Below are 27,730 nucleotides of genomic sequence, written 5' to 3'. Positions count from 1 at the left end.
GAAGATCTCCCGTGTGGCCTGGTACCCTACCCAGCCTGCTCCGGCGGCGGTTCTGCTACCGTCCAACATCTGGGAGCCGTCAGTATAGACAACGATATCCCGCTTTGAGAATGTTCTCAATCTGTCTGTAAAGGCGATGGCCAGTTCTTCTTTAGTCTTCCTAGGTTCATAGCCGACCATGCTCAGGGCTGTGTGCCAGTCAGCTAAGCGCTCCCAAGGTGGTAGTTCTAGCGGGTCGATGTATTCAGCATTGCTATTGGTAAGGTTTGCCATTCGCCGCAGTCTTGAGTCTGGTCCTGGCTTGTCTCTGAGTCTCGTTCGGAGGGGGTGTCGTTCGTCAAGGCGATGAATCCTTACGGAGGCTTTGTGGAGCTTCGCGTCTAGCGTCACCTCTGCCGGGGGCAGGGCAGTTTCACGCTGTAGGATCGGTACAGGAGTCGTTCTATACACAGGAAGTGCAGCTCTAATAGCCTTGGCTTGCGTAATGTCAAGTTGGTTGAGTAGACCGTTAACTCCGTTCGAGGTGGTGTGTCCATTCTTGGTCCGGTTCCTGCCAGGCCACCATGCCTCTGATGCATAGTACTGGATGGGTAATACGCAGGAGGCAATAGCGCGGCAAAGCAGTTGCGCCGGTGCGCCCCAGACGGTGTTCCCTAGCCCCCGTAGTCCGTCAACTACTCGGCATCCTCTGGCGCAGAGGTCTCTCACATGATTCTTGAACGTGAGTCTTCTGTCGAAGTGGACGCCAAGCCATCGCAGGGAGGCCCTTTGGTCAACGGCCTGAACTGTGTGCTGTCTCCCGTCCAGCAATCTGACGGTGATTGGCGGGTTTCCATCTCTGCGTCTCTTGGTGAAGTGGACGAGTTCGGACTTGTCGAGGTCGAAGGTAATTCCCTCCGACGCGCCCCATTCTAGGGCTTCTTCCCATTCTTTGACTAGCAGGCCACAGTTTTCCTCTAGTGAAGTCGAGCTCGCCAGGATATCAATATCGTCGGCATAGCCAAATCGAGATCGCCTCCTTCCTGGACGAGCAGTGCTCAGCTTGAACAGGGGTTCGATGTACAGCATGAAGAGGATGGGAGACACGGGCGAGCCCTGTGGTAGCCCACACTCGAGGTCGAAGACGTCTCCCATCTCCCCGTCTAGCCTTTTTCTTGCTCTTCTCCCGAGGACAAAGCTTGAAACCCACTGCACGAGGTTCTCCGGCCATCCTTGGCATCGGAGGCACCGGATCAGCCTCCCTGGCAGCACAGCGTCGAAGGCCCCTTTCACGTCAAGTGTGAGCATGGAGGTGACAAGACCTTTCTGCCAGCCACACTCGATATCATGAATGGCGGCAGCGGCGAGGTCGCTACACGAGCGGAGGGGGAGGGCCCCGAACTGTTGGTCGTGCAGTACCCGGTGCTTGACTGTGACCCAGGCAAGCCTTCTTGCGACAAGTCTCTCCAAGCCTTTTCCGAGCACAGACAACAGCGCAATTGGTCTATAAGAGCGCGGGAGCGCCCTGTCTCTCTTGCCCGGCTTAGGCAGAATGACTAGGATTGCTTCTTTGAAACAGGTGGGATGCCAGCCCTCGCGTATGCATCCACTATAGAGCGAGAGGATAATGTCATCGATGAGTGGCCACGCGGTCTTCAAAACGGCCGTAGTGATCCCATCGGAACCAGGGGTAGTGTTTCCCGCAGAGAAAACTGACGTTTGTACCTCATCTTTGGTAACCTGTGGGAAAGGTAGTTTGGCCTCCAGGTGAGGTCCTGGGCTCTCTGCTGGGATGTCCGCGGAGATGGCGGCACTTCTGAGGAGAACGCGGGCAAACAAGTCCCGCTTCTCTTTTGGTCGTGAGATGACCGCGGCTGGATTGCTCCCATCTCGGAGTGGTGGGGTCTGGAAGGATCCCGTGGCTTTATGCCACCCGACCATTTCAAATACGTCTTTGCCAGTGGAGGCTGCGGCGATCTTTCCTCTCCAGTAAGTGTCCTTGGAGCACCGTAGCTGATGGAGAAAGTCCTGCTTAAGAGCGTCCTCCTCATTTCTTTCCCACTGACAGTCTATTCCCAAAGCGCAGAGTCTTGCCACAGTCGCTCTCTTGGTCGTGTAGGCTCGGTATTTGCGCGTGCAGTTCTCGTCCCAGTATGGTCTCCCAGGTCCTCTGCCAAGCGTGCGCCTTGTAGAAGCCGTAAGCGCTTCTCCAAGGCAATCTGTGAGCTGCTGTGCTAGTCGATCCAACGCCTGTGGATCCCTTGCGTTGCTTGCAGTATGGCGCATGGGGTGTACGTTTCGTCTAAGGATGTCGAGGAAGAGCTTCTCGTCCATCGTGTCAAGCCAGAACCTCCCCGGAGTTGGGTCGGGCGAATCGGTTAGGGCCAAGGGGACCCGGGTAAGCAGTGTTTCGTGGTCTGACGTTGTGTGTAGGGACGTTTCTATGCTGGTGGATGCCCCGTAGCGGCTGCCGGATGCCCAGGCTAGGTCTAGCGTGTTGCCGCCCTTATGCGTGGCTTCACCTATCGGCGACAGGAGGGCAAGGCCAGCGGCTTCTGCCCATTCTACCAGATCATCAGCGTCAGAGGAGCTTGACGCCTCGGGTTGCCAGGTCCAATGATGGAGGTTGAAATCACCCGCGACCAGCACTCGTTCCTGGTGTCCGGGCTGCCAGGCTGTTGTGATATCCCTAACCGCTTGACCGGGCCGCAGCGAGCCACAAGGGGCGTTGTACACGTTGATGACTGTGAGGACTTCCCGCGTTCCTGCCAGGAGTTGTAGGAAGAGCAGGTCTGTGGATGGACTGGATAGTGGGCGTGTTTGTACGCCCCGTAGTCCCGTTCCTCTGCGGAGGTAGGTGAGCACCCTGGGTCTGTCTTCAACCCAGTTGTCCACTGGGGTGAAAATCTCGAAGCCCGGGTGGTATCTTGTGAGCCTTCTCTCTTCCGAGCGGATAGATGGCTCTTGTACTAGGAGTATGTTCTGCGTAGGCCAGATTCAGTGCCGTTTCGTGTGCGAGTGGTCGTCTGGCCACGTTCGCCTGCATGATCTGCAGGGCTCTAGAGGGCTGTCTTCTCCTGCTGTCCCTCATTTGCTTGTTTGCAGTCCATCTCTTCTCCTCCTTCTCGGGACTGTTGATGCGACTGCTGGGTCGCAATTCTACACGATCTCTCTCCCTCAGCCCGGATGGCCCGTAGCTGTGCCTTGTTCCACCTCTGGACTACGCCCTTCACCACTTTGGGTTTGATAGGGCAAGTCGCATCGAAGGCGGCATGGGACCCGTTACACGATGGGCGTTTAAAGGGGCAGTCGCAGCCATTGTGACCCTCGGTGCCGCCGCAAGGGGCCTGGTGTTGATCGGTTGTGTGGGAAGACGAGCTGCATTCAAGGCATCTCTTCCTTCTGGTACACGTTCGTTCGTTATGAAAGCCACCGCAGCGGTGGCACTGGGGGGGACCCTTCTCCTTCGGAAACTGCAGGTTCACAAAGACGCTGGCCCCCATCAGACGGAGGCGTCTTGGTAATTGTTTCACAACTTCCGCCGTAAACCAGGCCGTCACCGTGCCTAGCTTTTCGACTTCGTCTTTCCTGGAAAAGTATGCTTTTTCCGGCTTGAGTTTCGTCGTGAACTGGATCTCTTCGAGTAGCTCCTCGGACGAGATTTCCAGCTCAGTGTTCGTTAGCAGGCAATGCCTGGTGTAAGGGACGTTTGCGATATAGGCCCGGATCCAGGTATCGCGCTGTTCGACCGCCTGCGCCTGGAGGAGGGCAGCAATCTGTTCTCTGTTATCTAGCAAGGTTTTGGCCCCATCCGCTGACGCGGGTAGGAGTGCCAATCCTGTCTTGACATGGTCGATCCCCTTCAGGGCTCCTCGAACCTGAGGACTGAGCTTTTCTCGAACGAAGGCATATATGTCGTAGGCTTTCTCGTTGCGAAGCGGGCTTTCAGGAACTGTTCCCTTTCGGCGTCCCGTCGTAGGAGATCCTGGACGAGGTTTGAGAGCTTGTTGGTCTCGTCTTCAAGCTCCGCATTGTCTTGGTAGTTGACTTGCTCAACCACTCTGACCTTTGCGGTCGGTTTCCGGACTCGTCCCGACCGTCGAGAAGTCCTGGCGTCCCCGTGGACGGTGATCGTTGGCCCTACATCTAGGGAGACGGCCATGATCGTGGAATTCAGCTCGCTTGGACTGATGATGAGAAATAATAGTGCGGTGGGCCGGAGCCCTCTATAGTCTTAACAATTGCTAACAGTGGGTACCTTGTGTCTGGATGGTGGTGATAATAGGGATAAATGACGTATCTGTTGGTATCACAGGGATACCCGTATATGGGGTTTGCAACTGGGTGCGGTTGCGGGCAAAAGTCACGGTATCCTGGGTGACTGTGTATTCTGCTTGTCTAACTATCTAAGGGGTTGCTGGCGGTGATGGGCATTTGACCGTGGGATCGCGGGTGAACACCCCGCGATCTGATTGGCCAGAGTATCCGGAGTTAGACCGGGATTCCCCCAGTGATCCGGCTTAGCCAGCAGCCCAGTATCCGACGGTCAATCCGACAGACACCATCTCAGTAAATCTCACAAATGAATCGTTTTTACTGACATATTGCCAATCATAGTGTTAGTATCACAGGGGATACCCGCACGGGTTGCGAACTGTTGAAGCAAAATAGTACTCTTCTGTTTGATACTACGGCATGTGGCTTTGCTTGCTTCACTATGGAAGAGCAACTACGAGGATATCCCATCGGGTACTGCTTGACGCCATTTTTGCCAAGACCTCCAAGTACCTACTATTGCCCACTATTACCCCGCATTCAAAGGGGTACCGTAGTAGAGGTGAATAGTGGAGGTTGCTGGAGGTAGGGATGATGGTTGTAGGCCGATTGACCGCCTTCGATTTCAGGACTAATGGGCCGGGTGGCTGCTAGCTGCCTTAGGTTAGCTCCAATTAATATGGGATCCCAGTTGACCGAGTAGATACGAAGGCGGGTGTTTCCAGCGGAGCCGACGCTGGCGAAACGGGAGCGGAATGTGTGACGGGAGGGTCAAGTGCATCAAGGTGAGGCTGCGTAGGCGGGTAACTGGAGCGCGACGAGGTCATGTCTACATCGTCGTCTGGGTCGCACAATGCGTTCTGCACGGCCATGACAGAACACCTGCCGGACTTGGTGTCGGAACGCGGTGCTGACGTGACATGGTTGTTACCGGTACTGGTGAAGCTTGACCCTAGTGTCGGGGCCGTGAGAAGGCTCAATTAAAACAAGGCTCACGTGCTCGCGATACGCGTGCGTCAGATTGATTAGGGATCCCGGATGAAAACAGGCCCAGGTTTGGCAGATCATTCGTCGTTAACTTCCAGGGTAAGGCAGACCCCGACGGGCCCGGTCGGCAGTCGTGGCCGGCTTCTTGGTCTCGGCACACTGGGCGCCTTGACATAATCAAGCGGTGAGCCAGAAAGAGATCCGTCGTATCTACGAGGCTACAGTATCAGTGTTCTCGAAAACAGAGGCAACTGAGTGACACTCTTCTGGCTTCCGGCTGGGATAGAGTCGAAGCTCATCAAGGAGGCCGAGGCAGCGGCAAAGGAGAGTACCCGACAAGGAAAAACACCGAGGAGGAAGCCAGCCAGGGCTTACTCAGCCACGCTTAGGAACGTGATACAGAGCGTACGAGAGACGAACCCCGGAGTACCAGAGTGGGTCGGAAAGTTCTCAAAGAGAGTCGATACAGCGCTGCCTGGAAAACACACACGACAGCAATACGACTCATTTTCATGGAAAGAGGGCAGCATATTGGCCTAGCTACGGGGATGGCCAGGCTCAACTTAGTTGCTGCCGTCAGAACAACCAGCCAACTTTGGTCTTGAATTTGATTGGTTGATGGAAGGTCATGCGCGATTTTGATTGGCTAAGTTGGTTCGGTTGGTTGGTTGAGTTGCTCTGACGGCAGCGCTGCTCAACTGGTAATTAGCCAGGGCGTAACAAACTCTGTGTGGGTGTGTAGCAGAGCAGTTGGAGTCGTTATCGGATGGTCTAAAACGCCTTCCATGAAAGGTCAGGACCTGCCCCTTCAGGAGCTGGATATGGATTGTGCAGATGGAACACATGGTAGAGCAAGGAAGCACCTTGTTACATGGCTGGGAAGACTCTCGACCGAAGGACAGAACCGGCTTCCGCGTCACAGCCGCAGGAGCACTAAACTGGCTTTCCAGGCCATGGCTTTCCAATACATCAACAGGAGCCGGAAACGGTTTTTGCGGGAACCATTCATACACGGCACAGCAAGGTGCTTGCTGTATGGCTTGGATGGCCCATCTTGGGATCTTGGGAGCCCAAACAGGCTTCTAGCATGTTCAGGACTTTCCAACATAGCAATAGAAAGTCAGATATGGATCTTGCAGTCACCGTACGTAGTAGAGGAAGAAAGCTCCTTGTTGCGTGGCTGGGAAGACCAGCCGGAACCAGCTCCTGGCAAGAGTCAGATGCGGAGCGTGTTGACAGGGGAGGTAGTGGGACAAGGAGGACCCTGGTTGCCTGGCTGTGGACGACCTCCACCCAAATCCAGAACCGGCACCTGTCTCAACGTTGCGGCGACGGTGGAACTAGATCTCTAGGTCTCGGCATCCATTTCCACACAACAGAGCAAGATCCTAGTCGCGTGGCTGGGGAGATCGACTCCCAAAGCAGGAATCCAAAAGTAAGAAATAGCTTTCCAAAAGGACCAGATTTGGATCTTGCAAAAAGGGGACATGACTCAGTACGGAAGATCCTTGTCGTGTGGCTGGGGATAGTCTCGCTCCAAACTCAGCCGGTTGAAGGGAGCTGGAAATGGATTTTGCGGCATTCAAAGTAGCGCCTAATATAAGCCGAATCCATCTCTTTTCGACATAGGAGATAGAGTGATCGGTAATGTCCTTGGTGTGTACTGTACAGTAGCTTACATTATATACAATTAGTGCGCAGGCTGTGACATAGTTCTCCGAATACCATCTTCATCATCCCAATGTCCTCGGAAAATGCCCCGCTGACTGGACCTCGATCGCTTGATTTCTGTGCCGACTTGCTGGAATCTTTCGCCTCTGGCTTCCATCTTCGCTTGTTCGGCACCAGCTGAGCCAACGGACCTCGGGGTGGCTCCAGCAGCAGCGCTCTTTCAAAGTCGATCATCATAACCCCGTTGATCTCCGCATTGAACAGCATGTTTGCCGTCCGTACATCCTTGTGGACTACGCCCTGTTGATGTATTGCGCGCAACGACCGCATCGCCTTCCCTTCGAGCTGTTCACCCCCGCCACCCACAATCCCTGTTGATTCAAGGTCATATCCTCCCCACGACAGAAATGTCATGTGAACCACATACACTCGGTGGTCATAGTAATAAATCCTGTCCATCGATCGGAGGTCGATGGCCCCGAGGAACACGGGCACATGAGTACCTTGGACCGCCTGCAGACGTTTGTAAACCGCCGCCTCGTGCTCAAGGTCTTTGGCAAATGCCCGAACCGTGCCCTTGCTGACGAAGGTGTAGCCATACGCAAGCAGGCTCACTTTGAACAGTACGCCGCGCGCACCACTCTGCCCCAACGGCGTGATCCCGTCGTCTAGTGTCCGTTCTAGCTGTTCCCAGAGAAGCTTAAGGAATTGAGCGTGATCGATTGGATGACGGACACGGCTGCGGCTTGGGCCACGGCAGTGACTGCGGTGATTCTCGGGCTGCCTGTTGTGAAGTGCCATGTTCGGGCATCTTGCGTCGAGAACCCGGCCGTTGACGAGCCCTAACAGGCACTTTTGGGTGCAGTAGGGCCTGTCTTGCTCGTTGCTTCCTCCTCCTCCTCCGCCCCCGCCCCGCGGCCGCCGCGCCAGAATCCGCTCACTGCGTCGAGTTCCCTGACCTCCCCGGCCTTCTTGACGTATCCGCCGTTCTGTCGGGCTCGGCGTGTCTGGCAGGTCCCGTGCTGCCTCGTCATCAGATGATTCTCCTGGCTCCCTTTGTTCATGTTCCCTCACGGGCTCATCTCCCACACGTCGCCGTCTCTTTCCTCGGAGAAGGCACGGAGATCGGTCGACACCCTCGTACGCTTCAGGTTGGTAGCCGGGTGAACTATCCGGCGCCTGTCGTTCGTCCTCCGGAATCGATCGTAGCGTCGTCTCGAAATCTTCCATCCACGTCTTCAATTTTTCCGTAGCTTGGCGGCGCTCGTCTTGCCCATGCAACCGCCGTTCACCCGGCAGACCCAGCGCCATGAGACTAAAGGCCAGATACTGGCCCACTGCCGTGCACAAGTGAAGATGATTTGGATGGGCCAACACTTCGGCACCAGGCTCTGCTAGGTGATAGAAAAGCGTCTCAGGCTCCCGCCAGTCGATCTTGAGAAACACGATCGCCTCGCCCGTCGTCAATAGACCGTACTCGAGGCCCCCCTCGATCATGTAGTGGTAGGTCTGCGTGATGGCGGCTGCAGTCAGCCTCTCCGCGTGATACTGGAAACGTGCATCTGGGTCCACCGACGTCGGGATAGTCTTCCGGTTGACCACGTCCTTGTAGATATCCATCGGCCGCAGTCCGAGACGAAGGTGCGGCGCGGTCAACTTGTGAGGCGGCTTGTACTCGGAAATGTAAACCATTGTGCGTCTCGCCGAGCCCGCATTGTTGGATCGGTAGACGCAGATCTGATCGGGTCGTAGCTGGTTGAGATCGAGCCCGTGGTCTGGCGTGGACGGTGGTGTTGATGGGGTGTCGCGGTCGACGACCTCCTCAGCAAGGTCGCTGATGGCATGCGGATGGTTCTCGAAAACGATGCCGTTTCCCAGATGAAATGCGCTTCTGACCTCTTCCACCTCTTTAAGCTGGTCTATGATCGCCCTGACGGGATCCTCGACGCTGTTGTGCAGGAAGTACTCGAGCGTCTTCTCGTCTGCTATCCTGCGCTTCGAGATCCGGTTTCCTAAGCCGACGAGGAAGGCTCGGTTCTCGAAAAGGCGACTGTCGGTAGGGAAGGTGTCGTAGAGCGTGCCGAATGTGATTCTCTGTTGCTGAATAAAGTCAGGCCATGGTCGGAGATTTGTGGGACACCATTTGTTTCGCGGATTGGTGATGGGGCCCTTCGATGTCAATTTCGGGTTCCGTTCAATGTCAAAGCTGGAGAATACACAAGAATGGCAGGCAGCAATGTATTCGTCGAGTGTGGTGGGCTGGGTTTGTTGCTCTGACGCTTCAGCGCGTTGCTGTTCCCTCTCGGCGCGTTGCTGTTCCCTCTCGGCGCGTTGCTGTTCCCTCTCGGCGCGTTGCTCCGCCTCTCGCAGCCGCCTTGTCAGTTCTTCTACACCCATTGATCCATCCATGATGTGTAGGCTTCAAGTCGTGGTGCGCATCCATTCAAATGGACACCTTCATCACATCAACATGTTTTGAAGTGCGGCCTAGTTAGTGTGGAGTCGCATTACGTACGCACGTTGCGAGGGGTTACCTGCCTGAAACCCCCAACTAGCTAATCGACCGATGCACGGACCCACGCGCTCGGCGTAACACCACCCACATCACCGACATTCTACACTGCACAATTGATACATGGTACCTCGAGAGTCGAAGCTGAGGATGCGATGCCGTGCTGTTACTGTGGACCCATGTAATGGGGATCGCATCAGAATCGTAGGTGCCGAAATTCCAAGGAGGTTATTGGATAGATACAACGACTTCCTTTGTAGACTTCGTATGCCCTTATTGGCTCTACCCTTCAGTAGGTGTTTTTGACGTTTTTCCGCACTCGATGGGATACTCCTCCGCGTAACTATGTCTAGATCATAGCTACATGGTTCCATTATTGCCTTTATTCATAGGATTACCGGCGTCAATTCAGACCTGTGAAACATTTTTCACGCTACACAGGAATGTGCTTGTGACGGTAGAAGATCATTGAAGGCTCTCGTCCAGGTCCTGTGGTCGCATACACAAAGAAACATTTGCGACAGAAAGGCGCCAAAGTGCGCTTTAGTTCAGCTCTATCCCAACGACTGCGAGTGGGCGTCAGTACAGGTAGGTAGTGCGGATTAGAGCCAATCTGGCTCGTTCGTAGTGCAGCGGAATGTTCGTGGCAGACGGTTCGTGGCGGCCGTCTCGTGTGGCATCCCAGGCTCCACTGTGGAAGAGAGACGTGTCAAAGTCCATGGCGGAGTTATCGAGATGATACCGAAGGATTCGAGTGTCGGACGGAGCTGGCGGCGGACTCAAGCACCAGAGGAGCGATTAAGTAAAGTTTGTGAGATCTAGACCCCGAAAACGAAAATGATGTCATGCTGGTGCCGTGAGAATGGAATCCTTCATTTACAATCTTTATCTACTGGAGGGTGAAAACAGGCTAGCAGTGTTATTGCTCAAGCAAAAATGAGGCACGTCACAAAAGGACTATGCCTTCCAGGGTCTTTTCAGCTTATGCGATGACATTGTTGACAGCACCATCTTGGGAAAGCAATAGATTGCTTTGAGCACAATCCACCTAAGCAACTAGGGCGATGAGGACGATGTTTCTGGCTTTCACAGAGAAACAGCGTCAGCTTCCAGTGACCACTGCACGTTGACCTTGGCGTGTCATGTCCGCAAGAGCAGCCGCAAATGGCCGAATTGATGGAGTTTCTGGACCAGGAACCAGAATTTGATTTCGGTCGCGACTAGAGCTTCTAGAGCTGTGGACGAAGTCGACTTCCGGTCGTTGGCTTTGGGGGTTTAATTCATCGCGGCTGTTTATGGATGGCTGCGATAAATGATTTCTCAAAGGTCAAGAACCAGAAACCGGTTTCCGTTGCGCCTCTAACGCGTGCTGACCCTTCCGTACCATGTTAGAGGGAGCAGCCAAAAAATAAACTGCATCCAAGAGTGCAAGTTAAACTTCACATTCCATGCGAGCGAGAGCAGCCGCAAAAGGCGCGCTTGAAATGGGTTTCCCCACCAAGAACTGGAAACTGATCTCGACTGCGACTATGGAATCCGCCCTTTTGTGGTCCGTCCACTTTAAACGGCAGGAAGCAAGTGCCTGATGCTAGCGCCAGATCTGGCCACAGGAGCCAATTTCGTCTCCAGTCTAGCCCCGGCACCCCAGTCATCCCACAAACTCGTCGCCCGGTCTAGACCTAGTTCAACCGGAGCCAAATGTGGCCGTTTGCTCATTCCGTAACCCTACATCTGATGTTTTTACGTTTCGCCCCACCGCAGCGCCCGATCTGCTTTTTGACCAAGATGCAAGAGTGTTTTGCTACAGTAACGCAAAGACTGACAGTTGTTTGGTGACGTCAGTTTTACAGGGGCCGACCAGCCTCCTCACATTGGAGCCTCGCGAGCGGGTGGAGAAAGAGGGGCGTAAGAAAAATATAAGTAGGGACATCATGTCCGGCCTGGACTGATGGATTTTCCTGACGGGCTGGGCCTCTAGCCCACATCTGCCGAGATGCCGTTGACGCTTTTCCAACGATGCCACTAGCGATGACTCCTGTCTACTGAGATGCCGTTGACGCTTTTCCAACGATGCCACTAGCGATGACCCCCGTCTACTGAGATGCCGTTGACGTTTTTCCAACGATGCCACTAGCGATGACTCCCGTCTACTGAGATGCCGTTGACGCTTTTCCAACGATGCCACTAGCGATGACTCCCGTCTACTGAGATGCCGTTGACGCTTTTCCAACGATGCCACTAGCGATGACTCCCGTCTACTGAGATGCCGTTGACGCTTTTCCAACGATGCCACTAGCGATGACTCCCGTCTACTGAGATGCCGTTGACGTTTTTCCAACGATGCCACTAGCGATGTTGTTCTTTGCTTTCCCGCTGATGCTCTCCAGCGATGCCACCATGTGATGGGGGCGGCGAAATTCGGACTCTGCAACCTCCACGTGGTGCCGCCTGGGAACCTATCTTTGACCAAGGTAGAGCCAGTGCAGAGACGTGACAATGTGTGAGTGCGAGTGCTGGTGAGCGCTACGCACAACGTTTTGCAGGTGTGGAAGTGTAGGATCGGACTTGGAGTGAGGGATTTTTGGAGGGGTTGGACAAAATTTCTACATACGCGCTACCATCTCCCAAAACACCAGCAAAACCGGCGCGACAACGAATCGAGAGACAGAACACGAACTACAACAGCGAAGCTGCCCATTTTCGAGCGAACTAGGCAAAAACCACCGATACTGCTCTCCAGGGCAGAGATAGGGCACCCCGGCGCCTCCCAGATTCAGGAAACAACTCTAGATAGATCGATAACGACACTGGTTCGTTATGGGACAAACAGAAGCTACGCTGGCCAAACATGGTCGGCCTACCCAAAACCGGCTGTGAGGCTGAACTCACGGTCGGAGACGGCGGCAGGCAAATAGTAGTCTGGCCCAGATAGTCGTGCCCCGGATAACTAGTGGGCTGTAACATATCAATTCGAGTAGCGGGCTTTTCTGGTCCTTCTCTCGCTGAAAGGCCAAAGTTACAATACAAGATTCGATTTTAGTCCCATAAAACCAGCCAAGCTGTTTTGCAGATGATTCTTGTTCAATGTATGGTATGTGAGCGTGCTTCAATTGGTTGGGGGGCTTTGGAGTCGACGACATAAAGTAGAGGCGTTGAACAAAGTTTTCCGGTGGGTTTCCATCGCTGGATGATGATCTTGCACAGGGACATGGGAAATGACAGGTCTGAGATGGGTGTCATGCCAGGAGAGGCGTGGCTGCGACGCCTTGGGGTGGGTCTCTGCCGGGTCTCGCTTTAAGTTGCAGGAGCTCTCTTACTGTACGAGGAGAATAAATAGATCAAACAAGTTAGCTCCCTCAACCCAATAGTTGTGGTTGGGCTTGGCCCAACCCGGCCAATACGCAGGCCTTAAATGTCTGGCAATGGCGGTGGTCGCTCACACACTTCACGAAAAACATTCTGTAGCCGAAAACGCCATGCCAACTGTTCGATGGAGTTATTCGGCTTGGACATTGCACTGCGTCCTGTCTTCTCTTCAGATCACTCGCGGCATTTCTCAACATGCTCCGCATACAGTACTGTATGTTGTCAGTGAAGATCAACAGCGTGTGCCGATTCGTGGGGGCTTAGTGTCAAGCAAGACGGCTCCTAGCGCCACAAACGGATGCTATGAGGTAGAGCCACAACTGCCTTTTGCTCGCCTGCACTGTCTTCGAGCGTTCTGGCTTTGTGGATCGCCCAGAAACCAAGGAATGCCACCACTGAGAGTCTGGGAAACCACACCGCAGCTGTTTCTAACTTTGGACATTGAGAAACGTCTATGAAGGAAACCATACTTGCTCCGGGCGGCACGCCCTACTGATTGGTCACTTGCAACGCCCGACCACGTTCTAGATGACTGGCGTTATGCTTAGAGCCGATTCTGACTTTCAGCAGGGGCTACTCTCAGCCACGCAGCGAGCACCTTGCTTACTCCACCGCGTATCCTACCCATGAGGCCCATATCTGGTTCGCAGCTTGTTTTTTTTCAAGACAAGATCCAGAAGGGCTTCCATAGCAATCGAACAGTCACGTTCGGGCCGTCTGTGTACGTATGCTCTTCCACCCTTTGCGGACGCTCCGTCCTCAGAGCAGAACGTGGCTCTGGCCATCACCCAATGTGATACATCTTGTGGAAGCACACTCTGCATGTTGGACCGGTCTTTGATACATAAAAAGCTGAAGTTTGGAGCAAATGTGCACAGCTTCCTCTTCGGAAAGACTCGCAGAGTCTCTGATCAAGCCCCACACAGTGTCCTGAGTTCAGAAAATTGCTGTGCATGCCGACTGGTGCTGTGCTGTATCCGGGGTTGAAGCTGGTGGTCGGAGCCTCTAATCGACGTTGTCAAGAACAGCAATCCTCCTGGCCGGCCGGCCTGTTCGTACTGTCATCATGCTCCACTTCAGGATCGTGGGTGGTCGCAGCCACTATTGGAGATCCGAGCAGCAGATTATGGCTGTTTCTGGCTGTAAAAAGCTTGACAGACGGTCTGTACAGAAGAGGAAGCTACATTTGTTCCAAATTGTACATACCCCAGCCAAATAACCCAACACCCACCCCGCATGCATGCATTCACCAGTCTCCGTCATGTCTATGCCTACGATTATCAAGCTTCGTTGCATGCACTGTCGCAAGCTGTCCGAGCTCACCACAACTGACGATGCCGAAGACGCCACGGAGGTGCACGGCCGCCAACGCACATCGGCCAACGCACATCGGCCTAGGAACAGGCAGGCAGCTGCCGCCCCTGCACCAGTCTTGTCTTCGACCTCTAAGAATGATACAGCAAAGTTGATAGAAACAACAACGATTATAGTGATGATGCTACATTCTAAGGGCGATGTGTCGTGCAATGGATTTTCTTGAGAAGGACTCGTCAACGCGGTCTGCCGCCTCACGGCACGCACTGGGACGATCTCTCATGGAAAAGGAAAAAGAAAAAGTTGTCTACATGGGTAGGGGGCCGAGCTGGTCATCATCCCACTGCATCACGACAAAGTCCGTTCAACTACAAAACTAGACGATTCGCCCAACAAACTATGCATCAGGTCTCGGCGCCTTCAAATAAGCTACGATGTACTTCCCCCCCTGGCTTGATGAGCGATCCGGTGTAGCGGTAGCCGTTCCTGTCGGGCTGCAAGCCGCATACGCAGAGACACTTGTCTCAAAAACCGTTGCGCTTTACGGATTTTGGCATTTTTTACATCAACCACTCGCCAATCAGAGACGTTCTTGGATCGTCCGGTCTGCACTTCGTTTCCAGCCTCCTCCATCTCGAAGACGTCCTGCCTACCGACGTCAAACATGCGAATGGACGTATGTATCATGTCCATTCACACCATCAGCGACAGTGCCATCGGGCAGTTCGTGGTTTTCAATAGCCTGGCTCGCACCCCGGAAGGCCCAATCGTTTCCCATACCCCTGTTACGCTGCGTCTCATTGTCGCTGTCTCTTGTTGCTGTGATAGTACGGCCATGACCGGCTTTCGGATAGCCGGCCGAAGCAGCGCTGTTCCTGTCGGCAGCGATGTAGTGGGAGACGTCTGCGGCATCGATCTCGACGCCGCCGCCTCCTTGTGTGGCCTGTGCGGGCTGATGTCGCATCCGGGCCCGCTGTGGGTCGCGTCTTCGACTCGTGCTGTGCAAGCCGTTCAGAAGTTCGGCCAACTAGTTCAGAGTCGCATCAGCTTTTGCTACCTCCGAGGGAGGATGGGTGGGTTTCCGCTGGAGCTTACAAATCCGTTCACGTCCGGAATGCTTTGGCCTTCGGGGACGTGTATGGCCCCGTCTAGACATCCATGTGTTGGGTTGAAGTAGACAACAGTCGAAAACACACGGGCCTCTTCGCCTAACTGAACAGCTTTCCTTTTGGCGCTGCCACCGGATTTTCGGACCTTGTTCTTGGTTCTCTTGTCGTAGGTGTATATCGTTTTTTCCGAAGATGCACCGGCCATGGTTTCGTTCATCTAAAATCGTCTCACAGTGAATGTGTCTATCGCGCTTCTCTGGAGCTTTAAACCGACTCCTTATCCTACGACACCATCGCGTTGCTCCCGGATGTGGCGCTAATCTAGTATAAAGTCATTTCCAGTTTCATCACATCCAAAAGTTGATCCTGTGTGTTTCTGCAGCACCTCCAGCATCTCCAGCGGATGATGTTTTTCGCGTGACGGTCTGGACCTGCTTCCATTTCCCCGTCTTCTCTCGCTTCGCATAAGGTGGCATTATGACCTAAAGCCGGATCTTACTCCTGGTGGGCGTGCAGATCCGGCCGAAAGTGGCACTCTACGATATGATTCATAACTCCTTCGAGGTCACATAGGCCCACACCGGTCTCGATTGCAGACCATGGCCCAGGCCGAGCCCCCCTGGGGCCGAGAACATGGTCCATAATTGTCTGGGTCCATATATGGCTGCGTCACTTTCGGCTCGTCAATTATTGTCTGGGGTCAGTTTTGGCTCGTCCATTATTGTCTGGGTCCATATATGCCTGCGTCACTTTTGGCTCGTCCATTATTGTCCGCAACACTTTTGGCTCGTCCGTTATTGCCTACATTCATATATGCCCGCGTCACTTTTGGCTCGTCCATACATGTCTGCGTCCATATCTGCCTGGGTCCATATCTGCCTGCGTCACATTTGGCTCGTCCATATATGTCTGCGTCACTTTTGGCTCGTCCATTATTGTCCGCAACACTTTTGGCTCGTCCATATATGTCTGGGTCCATATTGTCTGCGTCACTTTTGGCTCGTCCATCATTGTCTGGGTCCATTATTGTCCGCAACACTTTTGGCTCGTCCATACATGTCTGGGTCCATATCTGCCTGCGTCCATATATGCCTGCGTCACTTTCGGCTCGTCCATATTGTCTAGGTCACTTTTGGCTCGTCCGTATATGCCTGCATCCATATCTGCCTGCGTCCATATATGCCCGCGTCACTTTTGGCTCGTCCGTATATGCCTGCGTCCATATATGCCTGCGTCACATTTGGCTCGTCCATACATGTCTGGGTCACTTTTGGCTCGTCCGTATATGCCTGCGTCACTTTCGGCTCGTCCATATTGTCTGCATCACTTTTGGCTCGTCCATTATTGTCTGGGTCCATGTATGCCTGCATCAGTTTTGGCTCGTCCATATATGCCCGCGTCACTTTTGGCTCGTCCGTAAATGCCTGCATCCATATCTGCCTGCGTCCATATATGCCTGCGTCACATTTGGCTCGTCCATTATTGTCTGGGTCCATATATGCCTGCATCAGCTTTGGCTCGTCCATATTGTCTGGGTCAGTTTTGGCTCGTCCATATATGCCCGCGTCACTTTTGGCTCGTCCGTAAATGCCTGCATCCATATCTGCCTGCGTCACTTTCGGCTCGTCCATATTGTCTCCATCACTTTTGGTTCGTCCGTTGTTACAGTACCTGCGTCCATATTTGCCTGAGTCCATTTCTGTCTGCGTCTGTATTTTCCTGTGTGTCACGGGATCGTGTGCCAGGGTAGTGTCAAACGTACCGCGAGTCATGCCGTTCGTTATTGGCTGGGAAGTGGCTTACTCCGCGGGCTGGTTTCGTTCGGCGTTATGTTCTCTGGCCACAGGATCAATGTGCCTAACAGGCCCCCAAACCATCAGCTTTTTTCACGGTTCGCTTGTGTGGGAGCTTGGGGTTCGGTCTGCTGACCGAATATTGTGCTTTTTGGCCCGCTGGCTCAACGGTAGTAAACCCAAGCACTGTCGTTTTGTCACAACTTCAGTCATCTTGTCAATTACCCATTCCATCAGTTCTGGCAGCCAGTAATAGCCAGCTACCCAGGTCGGCATGTTGTCGCTAAGAGTATTGTCTTCGTTTGAGGGTCTTGATTACATACATTTGTGCTTACACCCTCATCTGCATCATGACTGCGTTTAGGCCCATCAGTTGCCTCCGCAACATCGCCAATCTACTCCATTTCGCCATACACATCCCATGGAAATTACGACACAATGGTTGAGATTAACTGTAATATAATTGGTTCTACTCGCCCCGTTCGTAGTAATTTTGTATGGATATCCTGCACGGTCATGCCATCCCTGACAGTGTTGGTCCTCTCGATTTAGGATGGATATTACTGTCATGCCATCCCTGACAGTGTTGGCCCTCTCGATTTAGGGTGGATATTACTGTCATGCCATCCCTGACGAGCAAACCCAACCAAGAAGAGTAAACCCCAAGCATGGAGTGCACACATCGTTCCCATCCGACAACCGCCCAAGAGAGTGGACTCATCGCTTACGGCTGCCAAACAGCGATCAAGAAAACTTGAAAAAGCGAGCAAAGCAAGTTCATTAAGCCAAGAGCCAATCAATGCAAGAAGGTGGAGCCTTTCCCCGCTCCCATTCAAGCAGATCTACGGCCTACTCTGACTTGGTTGACTTGGACTTGGAGGAAAAGCCCCTGGTAGTCCGATAGGCCAACAGGAGGCGGTAGGTTCACCGGACTTACTCTCTCTCCATCTACTCCAACGGTCAACGTTAAACTACTCAGCAACGACAAGAAAGGCATAGGAGTGTAGAGTGTAGACATCCAAAGATTTCATTCTCGGAAAGTGAATAATCTTGACCAGGTGTGGTCGGTCCAAGAGGGAATCTTGGAACACAACGAAGGTAATTTGCACATACCGTGTAAAGCTCCAAGCGACCGTGACTCAGATTCATGTCACTGCTGGGTGGTAAGTCGTGCTGTGGGTTAAACCAACAGACCTTTCAGTCGAGGGGTTTGGGAAGAGCCGAGACGCGACTGGTCTCTTAGACAAGGTCAATTGAATCACCCTTGTACCTGCATTTTTTTCAAAGCAGCCGGCGTCAGAACGCAAGGGGAGATACTCCTGTACAAGCAGGTTCGTCCGGAGCTATCGAAGCTCTTGTGGGTCTGTCATACCGCGGAACATGAATTTGGTCCCGGAAATAGCATAGATCGGCTTGGTACTGATCGGCTTGGTAGGTACCCTTGTCGTTGATCGGTGCAAAGGGTTCCGGACTTTCTGGCAAGGATGCCGATATTCAGAGGCCAGCCCATTTGACATGCTGTCAAAACAGCCTTGCTTGTTGGGGGTGACCCCGCGACTCTTGACGTATGCAGGACCCTGTGTGTCTTGCTGTCACCTGCCATTTCGGGAGAAGACGACCCCCTAGAAAGTACTGACTCGATGGTGTCCTGCGTCATAATGAAAAGTGGTTCTATCGATTTCCAGCACTGCAAGCAGCCCTGCAAGGCTTGTGTCCTCGGTCAAAAGCCGTTGACCTTCGCTTGCGACCGAGTAGACGCGCTCGGCTCGAGCCACCCGCCGTTATGCAAGCGAATCTTCTTCCATCTGGACTTGAAAGACCCGGCTGGTTCCCGGCTTTGTTCTGACTGCCATGTACGTTAGACCCTTTCAGACCCTTTCAGACCCTCCGAGACCCCTTGAGACCCCAAGTACCTAAGGGGACCCACCTCGCTTGCCGCCGAGTTTTCTCTGTCCGCATTAGAGGCAGGAAGGGAACTTACGCACGCCCCTGCTTCGACCCGACAGTATGGTAACGGCGTAAACCTTATTACCCACAAGTTTCAGGCTCACGGCCACACCTTGCGGATGACTGGATGCCGAAATGCAGGGGCAGGCACTCAATTAAATACGAGCGGAGAATGGGCAAGCACGTTCAGAAAAAAGGACCAGCGATGGTCGGCTTGGCAAAGAGAGGACTGAAAGAAAACGGTTGGAAGTCGGCATGCGCCCTGCTTGTTTGTTTGCACGGAGTCTCGGCCTCACAAATCGCCATGCGAAGCGATGTTTCTTTGTTGCACGGGCTTACTGTCGTAATATTTTGGCATTAGGAATTCCTCAACAAAACAACAGCCAAACACCACCATGCCTGATTGGGAAAGTGGGGAGGTGGAGAAGACGAGAGGCGACGCGGTGATGGAAAATACAGCGGAAAGCAACGAGGAAGCCCCTGGCCGAGAGACGAAAACCCAGAAGACGCCAACTGCTGCTGTTGCGCCCGTTTTTCGGATTGCAAAGAACACAAAAAAGATTCACCGCTTCTTTTGGCAAGTGTCCAAGCAGATTCGACTTGCAAGACGGCAGGGAGAGTTTGAGATCGGGCATGTCCGCCAAATCCGGCTAGGTGTCAAAGCAGTTAGGGAAGTCCGAGCAACGGTTCAGAGTCGAGGAAACCGAAATGCGAGGCCGGCTTGTGGTGGCAGAAACCCACCGCGACTATGAGTTGATAGGAAAACAAGTAGCCACTAAGCAAAGAGGAGCAGTCCATATATACAGCAACCGCCTTCACTGGTCCAACGTTGACTTGGTGTCAGAGCGAGAGGATGTTGACATTCTCAACTGACTTAATTGAGCAACGACTACAAGGGGACGACGAGGGTGACAGCGGCAAGCGACAGAGAATGTTTCAAATCTTCCAGCAAGTACGTACACCTGCGACCGTGGCTTACCAGACATGGTCGCCAGTGTTAATTACCGCCGCGTCAAATGCGGACTTCGTAATTACCTTGGGGGGTCAGCGCTTGAGACACCCGCGACAGCATGCCCATGCGTGCCGCGTGCCGCGGCCAGCGAACATGGCCGCCACGGAGGCTCTCCCGAGCGCCAGGACGGGGCTCATAACTTCGCCCGAGTCCGTTGACAAAGGACCGGACATTCAACACATGGGAAGTTGATACCGCTGCGGCGACCTGGGGGCGCCGCTAATTGTGGATCATCGCCACACATCTTCGCCGTTCATGCCACGGTGAGGCCAGGGTGGCGGATCATGGTCAGCTGAAGTGACGGCCTGGAGGGCGTGGTCGATGGACGTGATGTTGTTTAACCCATCCTGTTGGCTGTGAGAGCGCCGCTAGGTGGTCTGTGTACTGAGCGTTTTCCGACACCACGTGCGAAACTCATTGCTCCCATGCGTTGGCCAGTGCCAAGCCAGCGCGAACCACTGATGCATGATTGCAACCTTAATCTCTCGAGTGCTCATTAGGAGGCGATTGGCAGACAGGCTCCGCGGAACCTGACTTCACGGCAGAAGTGGCCATTTGGGCAAGTTTTTGAGATATAACGCGAAGTCACCGGCTACTTCGTGACCGCCAATCGGAGCGTGAGTGTTACTCCTGGCGAGTGCAACTTGTAAACTTTTAAGGCATCGGTATCCCGAGCTCTAGGCCGGCAACATTGGCAGTGAGCGGTGAGCCTTCCTCGTCTCCGAGTCTTGCATGGCATTCCATAACCCAGTTCGTTGTCTCGGCGAAGATACGATCGGCTCTTTGGCTGTGTTCGAGCTACAGCATCTGCAGTGGCGATTCGCCTGGTTAACATTCATCGCGCCTTATTGGGAAATCCTTCGTGGCCGAACCAGGCGCACGCCTGCCGGCCGTTTGTATTGAGAGTACATTCAATTTATGTGGATTGATGTAAACCCATCTGGGAAAACATCGGACAGGAAGCGAGCTGGGCACACGCCGCATGTGCCGGGTCATTCGTTCCCGGACCGCACACACACACACACACACACACACACACACAGAAATTTTTGATTACGCCCAGCGACGATGTCGGAAGAGCAATTTAAGCTGATTACAAGTGATGTCTCCTTTTCCTGCTTACTCCACCTTATCTGCCTTCTCGTTGCGGATTTCCGTGCTTTAGTTGTCGATGTGAGGCAGGCGCTCCCACCTCGTGTAGGCGCAAGTTGGGTTCCTCTAGTCTGTTCTCTGATGTTTCTTTAGAGGTCTGCTCCCTGCTTGCCCCTGGCTTGGAACATCCATTTTTGACCCACATATCCAAATCTTGAGAAAGAGCAGCTACATTTGGCTGTACGTAAATGCGGCCCCATCTACAGGCCACAGATATTGTCGTACATATCTTGAAGCGGCCAAAGAGCAAGAAATGGACGAGCACCATGATGGTGGATTATCAACAGTACAAAGCAGTAGTTAAATAAGGTTGCGCAATCGGCGCATACGTGTAGTCATGAGGTTCATCATCTTTCCTCAGATGCTCCTTATCTTAGGGTGCACATTCTAAATTTCAAACTAAACCGGCAACCTTCCCAGTAATGACTTCCCCAATAGAGACCAAGAACCACGTCTCATCCCATGGCAAGTGCTCCACTATGAGTGTTTCCGGTCCGTCTGATTGCTAACTCGACGCAGAGATTGCAGAGAGTGACCGTCTGAAGAGTCTGTACCCAACCATCATCCTCGCATCTGCCGTTTCTGGCAGCGCTACCATGATTATGTTGCTTGGTAGATCGGAAACAGCCGCCTCGGTTTTGAACAATGTCTCAACATGCCTCCTCGTCAGCTCAGTCATCACGGCAGTCTTTACAGCAACGATCACAATCATGCTTTCGTTCGAGTTCCAGAGCAGCCACAAGCCCACCCGTATGCGTCGAGCAATGGCATGGGTGCCGATCTTCTTTCTCGACTTTATGTTATTCGAGTTGGTTATTGGCCTAGTTTTTTAGTTTACAGCTGGACATGCCTGGCAGTATGCTGCTCTTCTCGGCCTAGTATCCGGATCACTTTTCATGGTAACGGCAGCTGTAGCTGTGTGGATGACGGTAAAGGCCAGCCCGTTGGGTTGCCTGGGGTAACGATTGTAGACAGAGTCTGAGGTTTGACTCTGTCAATTGTTCGATCAGGGACCTCAACTACCTATCGAACCATCTGATAAAGGACAGCATGCAGCATTGGCCAGAATTGTATTATGCAGTACTACAGACCCCACTAAGAAGCAGATAAGACCTTCTCGTTGAAAGTTTCCGCCAGTGCATTTTGATGCCTAACCGCAGTGGATATAGTAGACCGAAAACGCGAAGTTTGTCGTCGTTGGTGGGCGGCCATGCTGAGGCATCAGCGCGCCCTGTGAACTCATCAGAAACTTATAGCACCTGCTCTTTCCACTCGCTTACTACTCCTTCTCTGCAAGCCCTGCTTTGGTCTGGTTCCTCACAGCATTTTGATTATAGACAATGTGAACAAAGTATTCTCCCCGAGACAGTGTCGGTGGCGTGGCGGCCAGTGGCTTGCAATTTATCAACTGCCGTGTCGGTGGCGAGGAAAACTACGAAGATCTTCCATCGCAAGATCAAGCAATGCAGTTTTCACGACTTTAGCCTATATGCGGCTTTTCATACCTCTCAGCAGGACGCTTTCAGAATTGGAATTCCTCTCCGTATTGGCGCACCTGCAGAGAAGGAAGCGTTAAGCCGGACGAAGGCCAATTCCTTAAACGCCGATACTAGGGCTATAGCGGTACAAGCAGGAGCGGGTGAAGACATGCAGCACATAAGCAGTAGATATTCCTTTATTAAGACTACGTCAGAGAACAAGAATACTCTACGCAGCTACTTGCAGAAAAGAAATCAAGGTTGGAAGCAACTATCAATATATGAATTAGGATACACGTATCGTCATAGGAGACTTGTGGCAAACGTCCTGTTTTCAAGCGTGCCTTTGCAGAAAGATTCCTGTGCAATAGCAAGTCGCCGCTCTAGATCGCGTAATGTTGCCATGGTCCGAGCTTTCCACTCCTTCAATTCCTCCTCTTCGTCATCCAATATCTTCTGGATATGCCTACTCCGTTCCTCTCTTCGTTTCTTCATCAGTCTCCGATTATGATACTCGCTTGTTAAGAACTTTCTTCTTTTCATACTGCCGTCATGATTCTCCAACCGACTGGTAGGAGCCACAAGGCAACTTTTTCCTTTACCACATCTGTAAGGACACATCTTTGCGAGTTCTGGCCCAAGGGGTTGAAGACATTCGGTGTGAAATACGTGACCTTGAAACCAAGTAAGCCTGCAGAACCTTGGTGTCGAGTAACGGGATTAGACTTACCGCACGAAATGGCTTGTAGAGGCTTGTGTAGGCTATCTTCTTGGCAAATGGCGCAGGCCAACTCGTAGATCTTTCGGACCTGCTGACCTCCATGGCGCGAGTGGTTTTGTTTAGAACAGTACACTTCGACGGTCCCGTTGTATTCTCGGTAGTTGTTGCAGCATGTCGGACAAATGACCTGAGCATGTGTTTAGTCAAGCCTTGATTCCGGGCGTGGGGAACAAACGCATGAACAACCAGAAAGCAAGATATTCTCTTGGAGGGTTGCATAACACCAAGAGCAAAAGTATGAAAGCTCCTCGCCCTCGACCTCGATCTCGACCCCGACCTCGTCCTCGCTTTCGTTGGTAAGGTCAATGACAGTCATCTTCGAATTCGGGTTAATGCTGTGAATGATAGAGAAAGAAGAGAAACGCATGAAGTTGTGTGGCGGGTTTTGGCTTTCTTATAGATCTGGAGATTCACCGCCGCTTTGCACATCATCTATGCCGTTCCATCCCTACCGCTTAGCTCAGTGATTACGCCTATTACCCCGTTAGTCCTGAGACGCGATCGGACGCATGCTCCAGGCCCTGTCGCCGTTGATGCACGATGAGCAAGCAGATGAGCGCGCTGCTGAACATCGTATCAAACGCCACTCCAAGGCTCTGCCCTGATACAAGGTCTTTCATAGGCTAATAGATGCAAGCATGGTCGCTTACGGCAACATGGTACTGCGTGGACAACTAGCCGTGCCGGGTTGTCATGAAGGCGGCCTCCCCTCAGCTCGGCGCTCATGTTGAGACACTGCTAGAATGACCCCGGTGAAAGCCGGTTCTGGATGATAACGGGATGACTGCATTACCAACTTGGCACTCATCTATACCAACACCGTGAGCCACGCAACACGTTTGGGACACATTATCGGCACTGAGTCATTCTACAACCCCCCGGGCTCTGCTACCATGGCTTCGATACAGATGACTCGCTCTATGACAGTAGGAACCACCATATTCAAAATCGTGTCCCTGGTCGTTCCCTCGTCTCATCTTTCGCAGCCATTCCGTATTCCTTAAGTAGGAGAACAGACCGGAGATAATCAGCCCGCTGTGTGGGTTTCCTCTTGCATGCAGCTTTATCATTTTGAAGACCTCAATCCTTGTCAAACTGATGGTTTGCTTGAGCATCTCCGTTACAAGACGAACGAATGCCCGTGGCAACTCTCGAAGAAACAAGGAAGCAGTAGAATCACTGCTTTTGAGCGGCGCGTGGAAGCAGTGAGCATACAAAGCTTGGAGTACGGTTAGAAGCTTAGGCTCTCTTGTCAGCACAGTGACCAACCCCCGATAATTGGTGGCCTCGGCCAGGCGTAGTGTCGTGGCTACGACTCTCCGCGAAACTGCCACTTCCAGCTGTGCACCGTGTCGTAGCAACACTGACGCCATGCGAGGATCTCCGTTTATCAGCAAGAGGATCCACAAACATTCGCAGATCTTAAGCCCTCAATCAAAACTTCGAAAACAATCTCGAACCTGTCTATACGCAAGGGCTCACAAATCGGCATATCGACACCCGTGATTTCGACACCAGATTCCCTCTAAGCGTAGGCTTGCTTGCCATAACGCAGTAACTAGGGAAAGAAGGGGGAGAGTGCAACAAACAAGCATTGGTACTGAGAGTGTTTGTGAGAGTGGTGGCCCACCGTTATGGGCCATGATCACGGACTGTTTGTCAATGAGCGCTACCTAAGGCTATATACATGTGGGTCTCTATGCGATGGGAGCGGACGCCCCTGTACGTCCCAGTGTCGGCCTGGGTGTGCACCATTGCAATTCTCCTCCTGGGTTTTCGATATTCCCAACGTTGGACGAGCCTGCCTGGTCAGAAAGAATCTGGCAGCCACAACCGACTTGGCTGTGTGCTATCTTGAGGATCAGGGCGACAAGCTACTGTACCACATTACCGTCTCCGTTGCAATTCTGGAGGACGAATCTTCGGTACGAATAGGGCGACTTGGCTCATACGAGATAGTCGGTGAGGAATGGTCCGGTTGGGTAACGAACCACGAATACTGCCCACAACCAATGTCCCAAGACCCGTTTTTAGCCATCGCGTTGCTCTCACCGCCCGCATGACCACCTTTTGATAAATGTCAATCATAACATGAGGGGAAAAGATCATATCTTCCGTGGGCTTACAGTGACTCTGAGCTATTTCCTGGTACGTCCTCGAGCAGCTCTTGGAACATGAACCAGAGACAAAACCGTTGTGTGGCGTCCATTTGAGGTCCACTTCGTAGTCTTTGTAGGTATTCGGAGTGACCGGCGGGCTGCGTTCCTCCATTTCTGGCTGCTGTCTGTTGCCGTTGATATCCAGCTTCCAACTCAAAGCATTTGCTTCGTCCCGTTCTTGCTGGTTACAGAATTCAGATACAACATTGTAGTCCCGACCGTAAAACACGTCCCATTGAAGACCACTCGGATGTAACAAGTCACAGTTGAGTTGACCAAGCACAGTGTGAACCATCAAGAGAGTGTTGACAACCAACGCGGTGAAGACATGGTTCCGAAAAGTTGTCATTTTCGCTGAAGATAATGATTATCAAGGTGAGAGCGACGTACGATCCAGACGAGGAGATGTTTACATATATACTGTATAGTAGTAGCCAACGAAGACGCTTTTATCTATCCTGTGTGCTTAAACGGCAAGAATATCTTTTACACTTTCGGGCCTAAACTTGCTTCATACTCATCATTGTGTGGTGCCACGGTCAGATGCTCGATCTCAGGGTCTCCGCTAGTAATGGAGCGCTCATCTCGATACTCAGAACAGCTAGCCGTGCCGGTAATTAGTCGTTAACCTAGGAAGCGATCATGTGTAAGCCAGTTCCGGCGTTGCCTTAACCAGCCAGCGCAACATCTGGCTACGGTCGAACCCCACGTCTGACTTCGAATAGATGTCCCCGGATCAACTGCGATGTGAAGCCGTTTTCTGTTCTCTTAGAAGCCCTGTTTTTAATTCTGTGTGGAGCTGAAGAGACGACACCGCGACGAAGAGACCGTCCAGAGAAACTTATGTCAACCGAAACACATAGCTTGAGCATCATGTGGGCTGTTCTTGGGTGTTACGCCTGGGCTGGTTCTAGAGGCAAAGTTACTGGCGGCCGCTTGCCAGCCATTCTGGCAGCAAATAGAGGTAGAATGAGCGCATCAGCGTTAGGGAACGCGATGTTGTTCAAAGTTCAAAATCGAATCTCAATGGGCCATGAGTTGGTGTTACTGTAGCGAGGCACCGTTCGTCTTACGAATGCGTTGTGATAAGCCTAGTATTGGGCGGCCTTTGTGACTCTTTGGCCCGAGTTTGTCTAGGAGCGGGGTTGGCTGTGCTGCAATTACCCCGCGATTTGTGGCTGTGAGTCTGTGGCTGTGCACTCTTCACATCGCCATGCCCTTCCCCAGATCTGCCCTTTCGAACTGCTGCTTCATCGCCCCTTGGCCTGCTTTTGATATTGCTTGTTGTGCCCTTTCGATTCCTGTATATATTTTTTTTACTGATCTTTCGATCTTCTTACTCACTTACCCTGCCATCGCTCTCGACGAGGTTAGCGGTGCCATATTGACCGTGCTCGGTCAGTCAGACAGAGCATTTTCGGGTTCTCTCTTAGTCATCCACTTGACACGTACTCCGTACAGGTATTCTTGCCGCCATCGCCGCCGCCGCCGCCCACGGCCCCGGCCCCGGCTTGGGTTTGACGACGGAACTGCAGAGCGAGAGTCTGGAAAAAGCGGACCTGTTGCCGCATCGGATCGCGAAACCCGGACTTGACTACTGTCGGGCTAGCCATCAACCCCAAGGTGCCTTGCATACCTGCGTCAGGCTGCGGTTTTCGCCTACGGTCGTCGTCCCAATCGTCCCGAGGCGGTCCTAGTGCTGCGATCTCGACTGTACAAACCTGCCTCGCGAGCCAAAGCTGTTTCGACACGCACACGTTCGAAAAACCGACGTTGGCGCGTGCATTCTATCTGCATGCGCTTGAACGTCGATCGCTCTCGCTCTTCATTTTCGCGTAACGCTTCGCTACCCGGGGCCTCCTCCGCATCCATTGCGAGCCAATCAGACACGGCCGGCCCGTTGTCTGTTGAACTGGGCGGCTTGAGCTCAGGCCAGCCAAAGTCACTGTCTGTGCTTGTTTGACACTCGATCTCCTCGTCGCCTATCCTTTCCTGACAGAAAGACCCCTGTCAGCTCCGCAGCCCGCTGATTCGTCCAGACCTTTCCTTATTTGTCGCATTGCATGCTGCAAGGGTCATAATATTCGTCTCTGGGGAACTGGCAGCTTCGGCGTCGTCGAAGTTGTTGGTGTCGTTGATCAGACTATATACAGAATTTGCGAGGCTTTCGCGCAAGCCTCCTGTGGTTGCGTTTC

At 52.9% G+C, this 27,730-nt stretch overlaps 5 protein-coding genes across 5 annotated transcripts; 1 reads left to right on the top strand and 4 right to left on the bottom strand.

Annotated features, from left to right (window-relative positions):
* Nucleotides 1-2,287: 2,287 nt before the first annotated feature.
* ColSpa_03851 (uncharacterized protein) lies at nucleotides 2,288-2,574 on the top strand (the record flags this gene model as incomplete). The annotated part of the gene is made up of 2 exons (XM_049270063.1): nucleotides 2,288-2,377; nucleotides 2,473-2,574. The coding sequence occupies 2 exons, from the start codon at nucleotides 2,288-2,290 to the stop codon at nucleotides 2,572-2,574; spliced, it is 192 nt and encodes a 63-aa protein (XP_049126020.1).
* A 1,267-nt stretch (nucleotides 2,575-3,841) lies between these two features.
* ColSpa_03850 (uncharacterized protein) lies at nucleotides 3,842-4,141 on the bottom strand (the record flags this gene model as incomplete). The annotated part of the gene is made up of 1 exon (XM_049270062.1): nucleotides 3,842-4,141. One exon carries the CDS (start codon nucleotides 4,139-4,141, stop codon nucleotides 3,842-3,844), a length of 300 nt encoding a protein of 99 aa, XP_049126019.1.
* A 2,780-nt stretch (nucleotides 4,142-6,921) lies between these two features.
* ColSpa_03849 (uncharacterized protein) lies at nucleotides 6,922-9,321 on the bottom strand (the record flags this gene model as incomplete). The annotated part of the gene is made up of 1 exon (XM_049270061.1): nucleotides 6,922-9,321. One exon carries the CDS (start codon nucleotides 9,319-9,321, stop codon nucleotides 6,922-6,924), a length of 2,400 nt encoding a protein of 799 aa, XP_049126018.1.
* A 5,441-nt stretch (nucleotides 9,322-14,762) lies between these two features.
* On the bottom strand, nucleotides 14,763-15,418 carry ColSpa_03848 (uncharacterized protein; the record flags this gene model as incomplete). The annotated part of the gene is made up of 2 exons (XM_049270060.1): nucleotides 14,763-15,131; nucleotides 15,200-15,418. 2 exons carry the CDS (start codon nucleotides 15,416-15,418, stop codon nucleotides 14,763-14,765), a joined length of 588 nt encoding a protein of 195 aa, XP_049126017.1.
* An 11,550-nt stretch (nucleotides 15,419-26,968) lies between these two features.
* ColSpa_03847 (uncharacterized protein) lies at nucleotides 26,969-27,407 on the bottom strand (the record flags this gene model as incomplete). The annotated part of the gene is made up of 2 exons (XM_049270059.1): nucleotides 26,969-27,234; nucleotides 27,257-27,407. 2 exons carry the CDS (start codon nucleotides 27,405-27,407, stop codon nucleotides 26,969-26,971), a joined length of 417 nt encoding a protein of 138 aa, XP_049126016.1.
* Nucleotides 27,408-27,730: the final 323 nt, after the last annotated feature.

This window comes from Colletotrichum spaethianum (assembly GCF_022836535.1).
Source record: "Colletotrichum spaethianum MAFF 239500 DNA, contig07, whole genome shotgun sequence".
NCBI lineage: Eukaryota > Fungi > Ascomycota > Sordariomycetes > Glomerellales > Glomerellaceae > Colletotrichum > Colletotrichum spaethianum.
The sequence above is the reverse complement of the archived record's forward strand: the minus strand, read 5'-3'. Positions and strand labels throughout refer to the sequence as shown.